Raw genomic sequence first — 13,441 nt, forward strand, 5'->3', positions numbered from 1 at the left:
TGATTCTAAAAAAACCAAAAGTCTGCCTTTCACACTTTACCTGGACTTTTTCCTCTTTGTGTTTAAAGCGAGTCTTCCGCCATCGTCGCAGGTGCCGTCGCCCGCGCAGCCGGCCGGAGAAGTGAACGAAGAAGAAGTCGTCGTCTCCTTTTGAAGCCCCTTGGACCACGTGATGAAACCACAGGAAGAGGTCTAACAGTCACAGCCGCTCTCCTTCTCTTCCGTCTTAACACTGTGCCTCCTACAGATGGTTTGAAAAAGAACCAAAAAAAAAAAGCATCATCCCAAATCCAAAGTAAGACTATTCACCCAAAAGTCACAATTATTACGTACACTTGCACAATACTGAATGAGGTCACATTAGAAGTTTGTTAAAAGCTGCACCACAGAATTTAGTCAATCAAGAGATTGTTTTTTATCTCTTTCTTTTATCTTATTACATTTTTTATCTTTGAAAAGGCAGATTTATTCAATTTTACACATTGCCAGTGTACTTAACGTGCATTGGCATTATCGTGTTCAAGGTACTCGAGTGGTACTTGAGAAATTAGGTTGCGAACCCCACATACTGAAAAAATGGTCTCATCTGAAAATACGCATATAAGTATGACGTACTTTTTATTTGTTATTATTAGCTAGTCAAGTATTTTTGGTTACATATTCAAAAGGTTAGTCTATCTGCTAGCGTAAAAGTCAATACAATAAAAGTCAGGACAAAAAGGGGAAAATATTTTTTTCTGTGCAGTTTTTTGTTAACAAATAGGGCTGTCGATTTTTGGCTGGTCTCTTCATTTCTCACTCGAATTACAAATTAAATTTATATTTGGTCATTTTACCTTTGCTTCAGGATTTAAGGCTGTCCCCCCCCCCCCCCCTTCACTCATCTTGACATCTACTTTCATACCAAGTGAGTAAAACGAGAGCGCAATTTGCTTTGGGTACATTTCCGGTTCTGGTAGGTGTCATGACGAGCATGTCCCAACACCTTAGGGGAAATGCTGGCAACACAAAACAAGTGCGGATCCCCTTTCCCACCAATCTCAATTCACTTTTTGTTGTTACTATTTAACACAACTAGGTGTGAGTACATCTCGCACGAGTGCACCAGTAAGGAAGTGATCCTGAAGAGTTGCATGAAGCCCAGGCCTTTGCTGAGGAGCCCTGACTGCTTCTAGTGATAGACCTTATCTGGACAGGCAGCAAGCTCCCCTCCCCTCCGTCCCTTGTGCTTACTCGAGCGGACATTTCGTATTCAATTCACACGTGTCCCCTGAAGTTGGCATTCGTTGTAAAAGGAAGTGAAATCCTCATGAGCATCTGCTTGTGCGCTCAATAGAGGAAGTCTTCATGAAACACAGCGTGGTCTTCTATCAATACTGTCCAGCCTCCTTAGAAATGACACCCTCGTTTCCTTTTTCTTTCACATCTCTCCGATGATGAAAGTGTTCAACGTTGGTCATCTGAGATGCCCCGCAAGTTAGCCGGGTGCTTCAAACGAGACCTTTGCTTTTGCAGCTCGGTACGTCGCTAACATATCCAAATAAGGGCAAAAGCGACAGTTGCAACGAGCAAGTAGGCCGCCCGCGGTGTGCTCGAAAAGAAGGCCACGCTCAGCTGCGCCTGGCAGTCGCTGGCGTCGGCTTTCCTGTTTGACAAGGCGTGCGGTCGAGGAAGTCTTGCAGCACGCAGCTCAGTTCTCGCTTTTGCTCACAAGGAAGCACTTTGCTCACATGAAGCTAAACGGGCGCTGGTAATAAAGGTCAAGAGAAAAATTTCATCAGAGACTGCTTGATGTGCCTAGAAACTTCAGGAACAAATGGAAAATAAAGTAAATGATCTCCATTTGTCTGGGAATTATTACAAAGTCAAATTTGGAGTGTGATTGTCTGAGGCTGCTATGCTACTTCAGGCCCTGGATGATGTGCGAGATTGATGAATTTACCAGAAAATTCTTAGCCATTAAGTTGTGACCTCAACCTGAAGCACATTTGGGTCTTGCAGCACATCAACGATGCACTTAATGGCTTTAAGAAAAATGGTAATGTTTTAGTAGTGGCCTCATCAAAGTTAGTACCTGAATCCCATAGAAATGTTGTGACTTTCAACACTCCTGTGTGGCTGAATAAAAGCAATTCTGAAGGGACCATTGAAGCAAAAAAGCTTTGAATAGTTTCCTTTCCCGTATTAAATAAAATCAGTCGCCATTTAAAAACTCAATTTTATAATTGTCTGATCGTAACATTTCGATTTCTTTCCTCTCAGACATTTAAGCGGGGAAACGATGCAAAAAAAATTTAAAATGGCATTAAGTCTATAATCGCGACTGATTTACCGACTAGTTTTAGCGGAAGTGGCAAAACCACATAACACCCACAAACCTAGTATAAAAAAAAAATTTAGCGCGAAGCAGACAGTGTGATTTGGATGTAGAAGTATAATTTAGTAAAACTTGCAGAATTGATCTGTTCGTGCCTTTTTTATTATATTATTTCAAAGTTGTTACTAAAGGTTGTACTGCTTAATTTAGGAGCCTTCATTTAGTCCAAACATGCACAATCTTGTCATTCTATCACCTTTTAAAATATTTTTGTTCATTGTGTTGCAGTGCATTAAATATTAAGTGTTAGTGATGTAAAGCTCCCCCCCCCCCCCCCCCTATCTCGGACTGCAAAATTGGAGGGTTTTACTTTCCAGTCCTTACTTTGCATCTTCGTGACCTGGATTTATCAAGTTACAATGAAAAGAACACCACAAGCTTCAACAATAAGCATAAAAAGTAAAGTGGTCTTTCCCTAACAGTAATATAATCTAGTCTAGGCTACATTTCCCCGACAGCTATATCCAAAACCTACATATTATATTTTGTATAGACGCCCTTTAAAAGAAAATATATAGGTTGTGAATTTGGTGTGATATGCTTTGCTGTTTATCAGTGATTGTCAACCGGTGGTCCGCGCTCTCTAGTGGCCTGTGGTGGTATTGCAGGTGGTCCGCGAAATTGGAAATAATTGTAACATTTAAAAAAATAAAATTGATTTATTATTCAGACTTGATTTATTTTCCAACTAATTTTGAGAATCAGTCACCCATCCAAATTATGTCAAATATAGCTGAGATTCCCATACAGATGCAAATAAATAGCCCGTATAGGTCTATCCTCCTTTGGTGCACAATAAAATAATATTCCGCCAAAGCAGTGGTCCCCGAGTTACTTCTTGCTTATAATGGTGGTCCCTTGGACAAAACCAGTTGAAAACGCCTCCAGTTGACGGCCGAATGATCTGAGTTGATTGTTGCAGGAAAGCCGTCCTATAGTTCCCCCTGTTGGTAGTACGTGGGATTGCATTTGGTAGTGTGGAGCGTTTCTAGTGTCTTACAAGTTTGAGTGACGTGGCAAAAAAAAATATTGCTGTCGGAACTCCCGAGTCACGCCCCACCCTTCCACGCCGCTGTTCCTGTCAATCATCCTAAAAATAGCCCCCCCTGCTGACACCCCGCGTGACCGCGCATCCCTACTTGAGTCAGCGCGGAAACTCCAAAAGTCGCCTTCAGGCGTGCCCGCGCATGGCAGAAGAGCGTTTGTCAGGATCAAAGTCTGGCGTGGACGTGGAGCTTAAAGCACTTGACGGCGCTTTTTGTGTGTGAGGGTGCGTGCGTCTGAAAGTCCACGCCAATTGGAAAAAAAAAAAGGACGCGGGCACGCGCCTCGCCTAACCTTCGTGGGACTTGAGTAAAGAGAGTCTGTCGCACCGGCGCGTGTGCGCGCTAACAAAAGAACTTTACAGACGCTTGGAACCACGCAGACGTGTTGTCCACGATGACGTCAGTGTGGAAGAGACTTCAGCGTGTGGGCAAGAAAGCTTCCAAGTTTCAATTTGTTGCTTCCTACCAGGAGTTGCTGCTCGAATGCAAAGACAAATGGTGAGTGGACGGACACAGATCTTTAAGATACTGTGTGCGTTTTTTTGGTACCTCCGGGGAGGATGTCGGTGAGGGTCGCGCGCATGCGTGTGTCCGCGTCAGCTGTCAATGCGGTGATCTTTTTCTTGCGGCCGATACAATGCAGAAAACTCGCCATAAAAGAGACCATTTAAAAGGTCAAATATTATTTCTAAAGCTTGAAAGCAATTCAATTCATTCAAATATTCTCTAGCACCTGTTGTTACTCTTAAAATGACCACAAAAATTATTAGTCATTTGCTATGTAGCAGGAACTGAGTTGAGTCATGAACTTTGAAGTCAACCAAGATTCTTCAATATTCAACCCCTTTTGCGTGCAAGTTAATAAACAACACGCCCGTGAGTAGCATAAGAATCACTTTTGGAATGCGACCTCGCCAATGTTTAGCGAACCTTCAACAGTCTACATTTGCACTGTGTTGTGCGCAGTATATTGTTGTGACTTCCCTTCCTGACAACAGTTGTGCTTGTGGGTCAGATGACTGCGGAGCAACTTCCTCTTTCACTCACTTAATGCCGGCGGACAATACAGCATACAAACGCCCAGCGTCCACATGACCCTCATGAGTTGGTGCCTTAAAACGCTTCTGGAAAGTGTACACACAACATATGTCTATTATACACACTCAAACCATGTGTTTTTATGTGTGTTTGCAGGCAACCAGACAAATTGCGTGTGGTTTGGACCAGGAGGAATCGGCGCATGTGCTCCAAGGTGGAACAACTCGGCACACGTAGCAGGAAATGTGTCAGGATTAGTCACAATTTCAGAAAGACCAACCTTTGTGTGTGCGTGTGTGTGTGTAGCTGCACAGCTGGCAGCCTGGAATCAAGAACCCGTACAGAGGGATGGTTCTGTGGCCCGTCCCGGAGAATGTGGACATCTCTGTGACCCTCTTCAAGGTAGCTGGCAGGCTCCAAAGATTGCGTTGCTTTTCAGATTGTGATGCCTTTGTTGTGGTGTCTGCAGGAAGCGGGTGCTGATGTTTTTGAGGACAAGGAGTGGACCTTCGTCATTGAGGGTGTGAGTTCTCTGCACAGGGCGACAGGTTCTTGCTTTGGTTCCTTTGCTGCTGCTCTGACTATAGCGTGTGATCCAACAGGAGTGCAAAGGTCACCGTAAGGTTCTGGCGTCTGCTGCGGTCAACTTGAAGAATTATGCCAGCGTGACGCCGACGCAGACGGACATCAGGCTGCCGCTCAAGCCGCTGTCGGTCAAAGTGGTGGAGGCGGAGCTTAAGCTGTCGCTGTCCTGTATTTTCGTGCGTGAGGGAAAAGCCACGTGAGTAGATATGCAGTTAGCTTTAGTCAACTGCAGCTACGTTACGCTAACGCTGGCTGCGTTTAGTGACGAAGACATGCAGAGCCTCGCCAGCCTGATGAGCGTCAAACCCGACGTGGCCAACATGGACGACTTCAACGAAAGCGACGATGACGGCGACGGCAAGTCCGCCAACGGCGCGGCAGGTAAAGGAAGCATCAAAACGCCGCCTATTCCTGTTTCCTTGAACTCACGGCCTGCCTCTTTCTTTCCTCCGGCCGATGCAGCCGCGCCGCGCTCTCTTACACGTCCCAATCGCCCCGCCCCTCCGCCGCCTGAAACCACAGGTAGGTGTTCCAGGTAGCTTTCTACTGTCACATGTTCCTCTGACTGTCCCACTTCCGGTTCCTGTGACCGATCCCCACTCTAACAATCATTTGACTGTTCCTCTGCCTGTTCCTGTGAATGCTTCTCTTCTTGTGACTGTCCCTCTCACTGTGAAATAGTTTGACTTCCTCTGACTATTTGTCAAACTGTTCCTCTGACTGTTCCTGTGCACGCCACGTTATTCCTCAGCGTGTTGAATGAGCGAAACGTTGGATATCTCAGGAAACTCTTGATGCTTATTTTCCCATCTTCCCTTTCTTTCTTTTACCTGATCACTCATCCATCCATCATTCATCCATCAGTCATCCAAGGGGGCGGTCCACCCAACACCCTCATGGCTCCGCCTCCGCCACCACTTCCTGCCATCTTCCAGGCAAAAGGTAGCCTGGAGGCTGGCCTTCTCACACTCACAAACATCTGCCCTTACTTACTTTGCCTCTTTGGACTGAGATAGTGCCTAAAAAGTCCACCAAGCATGCCTCCTCCTCCTCTTCCTCCACCTTCTCATACCTCCTGCTTCTTCCCCTGCTCCTTTTCATTTCCTCCCTCACTTGCAAGTGATGGAAATATTATTATTTACACAAATCATTTGCATATCTTTGCAAATGTTTGCAAACTGTTTATTTCCCCCCCTTAGTGCTGCCCTCTGCCCCTCCTCCCGTCCCGCTGTTGAGTCGTCCGGACCTGGACGCCCTTGGTTCCTCCCTGCTGCCGGCCTTCCCCCCTCTTGCCACAGGTACATCCTCCCAAAAAGTGGTTGCCACGGAGACGACGTCAAGCGCAAGCCAAAGCGCCGCGGCTGCTTATGACATCACGGCATCTGGACGACCAATCGCAGTACAGGACTCCAAGACGGCCAGCCCGGAGGAGATAGTGAGGGCCAGGTGGGGCCACAAAAACACACACTCTTACACACACATGCACACCGAGTGTGATCTCCACCCTGTCTCTGTGCTTAACGTCCATGCTAATGTCACGCTAACATGCACTAACAGTGTTTGTGAGATGGCCCGCCCCCTGCTGGATGTTTCATTGGCATTTTGCTGCAGTCCTCCTCCCGCCTGGAATGTCTCCGTTTGGCCGAACTAAAGGAGTGCGGGTCAAACCCGATATCCGCTTTTTATTCCCCCCCAGTTCCGGCCAATCGCAATCAGAGCTGATCATAGCCCCGCCCCCTCCGTGGCCCTTTGCCAGCTGTGAGAGCTCCGCCCCCCAGCGGCCTTCCACCAGCGTTCTGGCGGCTTTTATCACCCCCAAGCAGAAGTGTCTCCATGGCGACGAGGAGGCCGACAACCTTGGACGCTGTGTGGAGGCGGAACGGGAGCCGTCCCGTGATAGCGTCACTGGGATGCGCGAGAGCCAATCAGGAGGCTGCTTTCCGGAGTGGGACTCGGGCGGGTGAGTTTGGGGGTGAGGGGAACAGAGAGGAAGGGAAGGAGGAAAGGGAAAAGATCAACGGAAGTGTGGGAAAGAGGAAATTAAGGGAAGGAACAAAGAGAAAAAAAATGAGCCATGTTCTTTCCCCTCTGCAGCCTCCTGCTGAAGGAGCCTTCCAACAGGTTCCCTGCCCAGGAGAAGCAGAAAGAGCAAAAGGAGAAGGAGAGGAGGCAGATGCAACATGAGGAGGAAAAGAGGAGACTGCTGGAGGAGGAGAAGAGGCGACTCTTTGAGGAGCAGGAGGAGATGAGGAAGTTGAAGGAGAGGAGGAGGCACGAGGATGAGAGACTTCTCCAGGAGAAGCGAGAGAGGCTGCGCAAAGAGGAGGAGCGCAAGAGGAAGAGAGAGGAGGAGGCCAAGAGAAGAGCGGAAGAGGAGAAGAGATTCCGGCAGGCCCAAGAGGAGCAGGCCAGACTTTTGAGAATGAAGCTGGAGGAGGAGGAGGAGCAAAGGAGAAAGAAGGAGGAACACCGGCGCAAGAGGGAGGAGGAGACACGGCAGATGCTGGAACGGGAGGAGGAGGAGGAGAAGAAACGCCTACGACAGCAAGAGCAGGATGAGGAGAGGAGCAAGAGGCGGAGGAGAGAGGAGGAAGCAAAAGAAGAGGAGAGAAAGAGGAGGGTGGAGGAAGAAAAGGAGGCTCAACAAAGATTAGGAGAAGAGAGAGACAGGATAAAAAGGGAGGAGGAAGAGAGAAAGCTAAAAGCAGAGGAGAAAGAGAGGGAGGTGCAGAGATTGAGGGAGGAGTGTGAAAGGACGGAGAGAGCGGAAAGGGAGGAAGAGGAGAAGAGGAAAGAGGAGGAACAAAAACAAAAGGAGGAGGAGGGAAAGAGGAGGGAAGGGGAGGAACAGCGAGTCAAAGCCGAGAAGGAGGTGCAGAGGTTGAGGGAGGAGAAAGAAAGGATGGAAGAGGAGGGGAGACAGGAGGATGAGGAGAAAAAGAGGGATGAAGAGGGGAGAGTTCAGAAGGAGATGCAGAGATTGAAAGAAGAAAATGAAAGGATGGAGAGGATAAAAAGGGAGGAAGAAGAGAGGAGGAAGGAGGAGGAACAAAAGAGACAGGAGGATGAGGAGAGAAAGAGGGAAGAGGAGGAGCAGAGGGATAAGGCGGAGAAGGAGGTGCAGAGATTGAAAGCAGAAAAAGAAAGGATGGAGAGGATGAAAAGGGAGGAAGAGGAGAGGAGGAAGGAGGAGGAACAAAAGAGACAGGAGGAGGAGGAGAGAAACAGGAGGGAAGAGGAGGAACACAGGGTTAAGGCAGAGGAGGAGGTGCAGAGATTGAAAGAAGAAAAAGAAAGGATGGAGAGGATGAAAAGGGAGGAAGAGGAGAGGAAGAGGGAGGAGGAACAAAAGAGATGGGGGGATGAGGAGAGAAAGAGGGAAGAGGAGGAACAGAGGGTCAAGGCGGAGAAGGAGATGCAGAGATTGAAAGAAGAAAAAGAAAGGATGGAGAGGATGAAAAGGGAGGAAGAGGAGAGGAGGAAGGAGGAGGAACAAAAGAAACAGGAGGAGAGAAAGAGGAGGGAAGAGGAGGAGCAGAGGGTCATGGCAGCGAAGGAGGTGCAGAGGTTGAGGGAGGAGAAAGAGAGAAAGAAGATAGAGGGGGAGGAAGAAGACAAGAGGTGGAAAGAGGTGGAACAAGAGGAGGGGAGGGCAAAGGTGCAAATGGAGAGATTGAAGGAGGAGGAGGAGGAGAGGAGAACAAGGAATGAGAAAGAAGAGGAGACGGTGAAGCAGGAGATGTTTAGTTCACCCTGGCTCCCTCTAGTGGACACTGATTGCCTTAAAGCCCCGAGTCTCAGCCAATCAGAAGAGACGCCAGCAGCCAACCAGAGGTGAGTTTGGCCTTGAGCTGAGCTCTCCATGCATCGGCCTCAATTCCAGACTGGGAAGAGGGGCCCGTCCAGCTCCATCTTTATTTCTGTCCTCACAAGAAGAAGTCTGGCCGCCAAGTTCTGCTTCCACTTCTCTCCTTTTGTCTTCCACAGTGAAAGCGCCGATGCTCCCGATGGGCCAATGGTGGCCGAGGCCCCGCCTCCTATCGCTCCCGCTGTGTCAGAAGATGAACAAGCGAGAGAAGAGGAGGCGAACCGAGAGACTTCAAGACTTCCGGGAGAAACCGTGCAGGTGCCCACATCCGAGGAGCTGGCGGAGGAACGCGTGGAACAGAGGTGACTGCTGGCCTGGTGTGGTTGCATTTGATTTGGAAAAAAAAAATCTGTATGCATCCTATAGTTAGGTTCGTCTCATCTAACTTGATGGCACATGATGAGGTCATGTGACGGCGAGCGGGTCACGTGACCGGGCTTCCACAACCGTCCGTGTGGCTCCCAACGGGACCAGCTAACCCGTCCTGTCCATCGCCTTTGTTTTGTCCAGCAGTTGCGAGACGGCGGCCGAACAGAACCGACAATGTTCTACCTGGGTCGCGTCCTCGGGTGGGATCGCGGAACCGGAGCCCGGCCCCGCTGATGCGCAGCGCCTCACTTTGGTCGCGAGCCTGCGTCTGGCCGCAAAGGAGCAGGAGGAGGAACGAGAGGAGAGGCGCAGGAGGGAAGAACAAAGAAAGGAGAAGTTGCAAATGGATGAGGAACTAGAGCAGAAAAGGAAAGGAGAAGAAGAAAGGAGGGTGGAGCAGGAAGGCAAGACGGAAGAAAAGGATCAACAAGAGAAGAGAGGAGAAGGGAAAAGAAAGGAAGGCAGAGAGGAAGAGAAGGAAGGAGGCCAACAATGTCAAATGAAGAAGAGACAAGAGAAAGTGAAGCCCATTAAGGAGAAGAAAGGGCAACACCACCAGGAAGTCACTAGCAGCCAATCGGAGATCGGACCACCTCTCAAGGAGGCGGAGCTTGATGACATTGCCTCTGAGGAGGAGCAGTATGGAGATGATGAGGTCACCTCACTACTCGCATCACCTGGGATGTTAAATCCTGCTGATCCTGGTCCTCTTCCCGGTCCTCTTGGTCTTCCTGGTTATTTTGCTTCTCCTGGTCCTCCTGATGTTCCTGCTTCTCCCAGTTCTCTTGGTCCCCCTGGCCTTCCTAGTCCTCCAAGTCTAGGCTCAGTTGTCCATGGGGAGGCTGGTGCCGACGTGGAGGAGGTTGAATTTGAGCCAGGTCACGAGGATCTGGGCTCCATATGGTTGGCCGAGCTCTACATGGGCGGCCGCGTGGCAGGGTGAGTGTGTGTGATGGTTGGACTCTGGCCTGCCTGCACGTGGCGCTGCCGTCCTGCGTGGCCTTCATGATGTCTGCCCTGCATGATCGCTGGCATGCAGGTTGAGGGAGATCATGCAACACTCTGCTCTCCTCAGTTGGAACCAACACGGCTGGATGACTATTGGCGACCTTCTCGGCCTCTAGCGGAGCATTAGATGACCTTGTCAACCCTTGTCTTTTCCCTGCAGACCATCTGGCTGCCGTCACGGTGGTGATGATGTCACACCGAATGGCGGCGCGGGGCAAAGCGGTCCGGCCGCCGTCGTCTCCCAGCACGACGATGCAAAGGACCGTGTCAACAAAGAGCAACATTTGCAAGAGGAAGAGCGTCTCTTATTGGATAGAATCCAGGTGATGTCATCGGACACGCCCCCCAATGCCAAGAAGCTTCTGGTTCCCGCCCCAGGCGAGATCAGCGATACGGAGGCCAAGCGGTGGCCAAGCTCGTCGGAAGAATGCGCGTAAGTCCGCGTTGTTACGCCGACTGGAGTTGAGCAACTGCATGAGAGGATGAGGAGTATGATGCCCATGTTGTTCTTCATCTTCGTCAGGCCTTCAGGGTGGTGCGCACCCTCACAAGTTCCGGCAATCAGAGAAGATGCCGACGGAAAGGACGACGACTGCGACGGCGAGGTAAAGGCGAAAGACGCGACAGCCAGCCAAAGGCTAACGTGCTAATATGCTAACGTGCGGCCTCCTGCAAGGGCGAGATGACCACTGGCCAGTCGCTGCTGCGCTGGTGTCAGGAAGTGACGGCGGGCTACACGGGCGTCCAGGTCAACGACTTCAGCGCGTCCTGGAGGGACGGCCTGGCCTTCTGCGCCCTGTTGCATCACTTCCACCCCGAGCTCATGTACGACACGTCCGTCCGTCCGTCCATCCGTCTGTCTGTGCGTGTCAGCCAGCATCCTCTTTTTGTCCCTTCAGAGATTTTCAGCAGTTGAAAGCTCACCAAATGGAAAGCAACAACAAAAAGGTGAGCTGATGATGTCATCACGGCGTCAACGTCCTTACCTGCGCTGCGTCCTCGCCACCAGGCCTTCGCCGCCTTGGAGTCGGTGGGCGTGCCGCGCCTCCTGGAGCCCTCCGACATGGTGGCGCTTCCGCTTCCCGACCGCCTCATGGTGATGACGTACGCCAGCCAGCTGCGCACTCACTTCACGTGTGTCGCGAGTCGCACCGACGAGGGAGGGGCCGCCGAGCCGGTCCCCCCGCCGAGAGTCAGGAGGCCGCTTCAAGGTTGGTCTGAACAATTCCAATCCAAAGGTCCAGACCTTCATGAGTCGTTGCACTTTGTTTCCTTGCAGAAGAGGCCACGCCTCCTCTTCCAAAGGTGAGCGCCGTACGCTTCCTCCTCCTCCTCCTCTTCTTGCCTGATTGTGTGATATTGTGTTCAGGATGAAGGCAAACTCCTCATCGAGTCTGCAGCAAGCACACAGGAACACGGTTAGAACCTCAAGTCACACATACACACGCAATATAAAATCAATCGATTTGAGTGCGCGTGTGTCGGTGTGTGCGCAGAGTCCCAGCTTGCCAAAGAAGACGACAAGATGACGGTGAGTTTTTTTTTTTGTCTCTCAGTTTTGAACTTTGACGCCGTCAAGTGAGCAGATCATCCTGTTTGGTCACATGTGATGATGTCATCAGCAGGTCTCCAACAATCACAGCTTGCTCATTTTTGGACCTTCCTGCTGGCTTTCTTTCCTCCCCATTTCCCTCCTTGCTTCCTTTTTATCCATCCTCGCTTCCTTCTTCCCTGGCTCCTCGGTCAGCGTCTTCAGGACACGAGTCAGTACGTGCTGAGCGAAATGGCGACGTTGGAGGCGGAGCAAAAACACGTCGACAGCAGGGCGACGGTGGTGGAGCGACGCCTCAGGAGCCTCATGGAGAGCGGTGTGGTGCACGCACTCAAGCGCAAACGCACCCTCGCGCTCACTCGACACCATCTAAGGCGTATCACGTGACAGGAAGCGACCGAGCTGAGGAGGAGCGGCTGATTCAGGAGTGGTTCACGCTGGTCAACAAGAAGAACGCCTTGATACGGAGACAGGACCACCTGGAGCTGCTGTAGGTCACATGATCATGCCCAGCAAAATGATGATGATGATGATGATGATGATAATGACGACAGGCAAGAGGAGCAGGACCTGGAGAGACGCTTCCAGCTGCTGAACCAAGAGCTGCGAGTCACCATGGCCTTAGAAGGTCAGCCGAGCGGCCTCGCCTCACCCGGCTCGTGTCATGTGACCCTTCTGACAACTCGTATGTGTGCAGACTGGCAGAAGTCAAACGCCCAGCGAGAGCACGAGCAGCGACTCCTGCAACAGTTGGTGTCGCTGGTCAACCAGCGTGATGATGTCATCCGAAACCTGGACGCCAAGGAGCGAGGGTGCGTGTGAGCTGCTTTTGGTGTTTTTGTGTCTGTCTGTGTGCAACTTTGTGTTGTTTGCGATGTAGGGCGCTGGAAGAGGACGAACGTCTGGAGCGCGGCCTGGCGATGAGGAGACGGAAGTACAACGATAAGGAGAAGTGTGTCCTGCAGTGACGCACACTCCCACATTGACGTGCACTTTTTTAAAATTTATTTATTGTCGTGTAGATTGTTTTCTTCTGCTCAGTGTGTTTGTATGTGTGTGTGTGGTAGCTGTCCAAATTGTCCAGACTCACAAAAACAGCCTTATGAGTGTCAAAAGAATTATTTTACTGTTTTGGTCTTTTTTTTTTTTTTAATTTTCTAGTGTTTTCTTTTAATTGAGACTTCATTTGACTTGACAAGCCAAACGATGTGTGACGTTACCATCCAGCAGGGGGCGCAGCCACGGTTGTGCCACCAAGATTGTAATACTTTTTATTATTGAAATAATAAATTATTATAATAACTCTCATAGGCAAGTTATTTGCTTGGTGAATTTTACACGAGTCGCTTGTTAGCGAGTAGAGACCAGCAGGGGGCGCCGTGCAGAAATTCTTTTTTTTTTTTTTTTTTTAAACTTGTGGTTATTGTTTGCCTGCGTGAGACACCGCAGAAAGACAAAAGCAAGAAGCAAATCCTCAACATGCCTGAGGGAAAGATTGAAGCAAAGTCAGCACCAGGCCTTGAGAAGATGACTAAGGCGGAAAAGGAGGCAAGGGAGGACGGGTGAAAGGGTCGACCAGAAAGGACTCATGAACTCTT

At 50.0% G+C, this 13,441-nt stretch overlaps 1 protein-coding gene across 11 annotated transcripts in view; it reads left to right on the forward strand.

The window, feature by feature from the left end:
* Positions 1-3,492: 3,492 nt before the first annotated feature.
* Positions 3,493-13,441, forward strand: part of LOC119133428 (EH domain-binding protein 1-like protein 1) — a 33,826-nt gene continuing 23,877 nt past the window's right edge. For 4 of the 11 annotated variants that reach the window (XR_005100122.1, XR_005100125.1, XR_005100124.1 and 1 more), the window contains exons 1-24: positions 3,493-3,921; positions 4,618-4,675; positions 4,768-4,863; positions 4,931-4,984; positions 5,064-5,242; positions 5,309-5,427; positions 5,509-5,568; positions 5,911-5,988; positions 6,246-6,492; positions 9,034-9,216; positions 9,425-10,222; positions 10,452-10,724; positions 10,815-10,896; positions 10,968-11,116; positions 11,191-11,239; positions 11,301-11,502; positions 11,571-11,596; positions 11,661-11,709; positions 11,788-11,822; positions 12,039-12,159; positions 12,234-12,333; positions 12,398-12,471; positions 12,541-12,655; positions 12,724-12,906. Coding sequence is in view for 7 of the 11 variants with exons in the window: in XM_037269252.1 (XP_037125147.1) it covers positions 3,818-3,921; positions 4,618-4,675; positions 4,768-4,863; positions 4,931-4,984; positions 5,064-5,242; positions 5,309-5,427; positions 5,509-5,568; positions 5,911-5,988; positions 6,246-6,492; positions 9,034-9,216; positions 9,425-10,222; positions 10,452-10,724; positions 10,815-10,896; positions 10,968-11,116; positions 11,191-11,239; positions 11,301-11,502; positions 11,571-11,596; positions 11,661-11,709; positions 11,788-11,822; positions 12,039-12,159; positions 12,234-12,333; positions 12,398-12,471; positions 12,541-12,655; positions 12,724-12,811 (3,339 nt within the window). In the remaining 4 variants the exon portion in view is untranslated. Of the gene's footprint in view, positions 3,922-4,617; positions 4,676-4,767; positions 4,864-4,930; positions 4,985-5,063; positions 5,243-5,308; positions 5,428-5,508; positions 5,569-5,910; positions 5,989-6,245; positions 6,493-8,312; positions 8,881-9,033; positions 9,217-9,424; positions 10,223-10,451; positions 10,725-10,814; positions 10,897-10,967; positions 11,117-11,190; positions 11,240-11,300; positions 11,503-11,570; positions 11,597-11,660; positions 11,710-11,787; positions 11,823-12,038; positions 12,160-12,233; positions 12,334-12,397; positions 12,472-12,540; positions 12,656-12,723; positions 13,152-13,441 lie in introns of those variants that run through there. The other 7 variants (XM_037269252.1, XM_037269254.1, XM_037269256.1 and 4 more) reach the window with 7 other exon arrangements.

The sequence above is a fragment of the Syngnathus acus genome, chromosome 14, assembly GCF_901709675.1.
Source record: "Syngnathus acus chromosome 14, fSynAcu1.2, whole genome shotgun sequence".
NCBI lineage: Eukaryota > Metazoa > Chordata > Actinopteri > Syngnathiformes > Syngnathidae > Syngnathus > Syngnathus acus.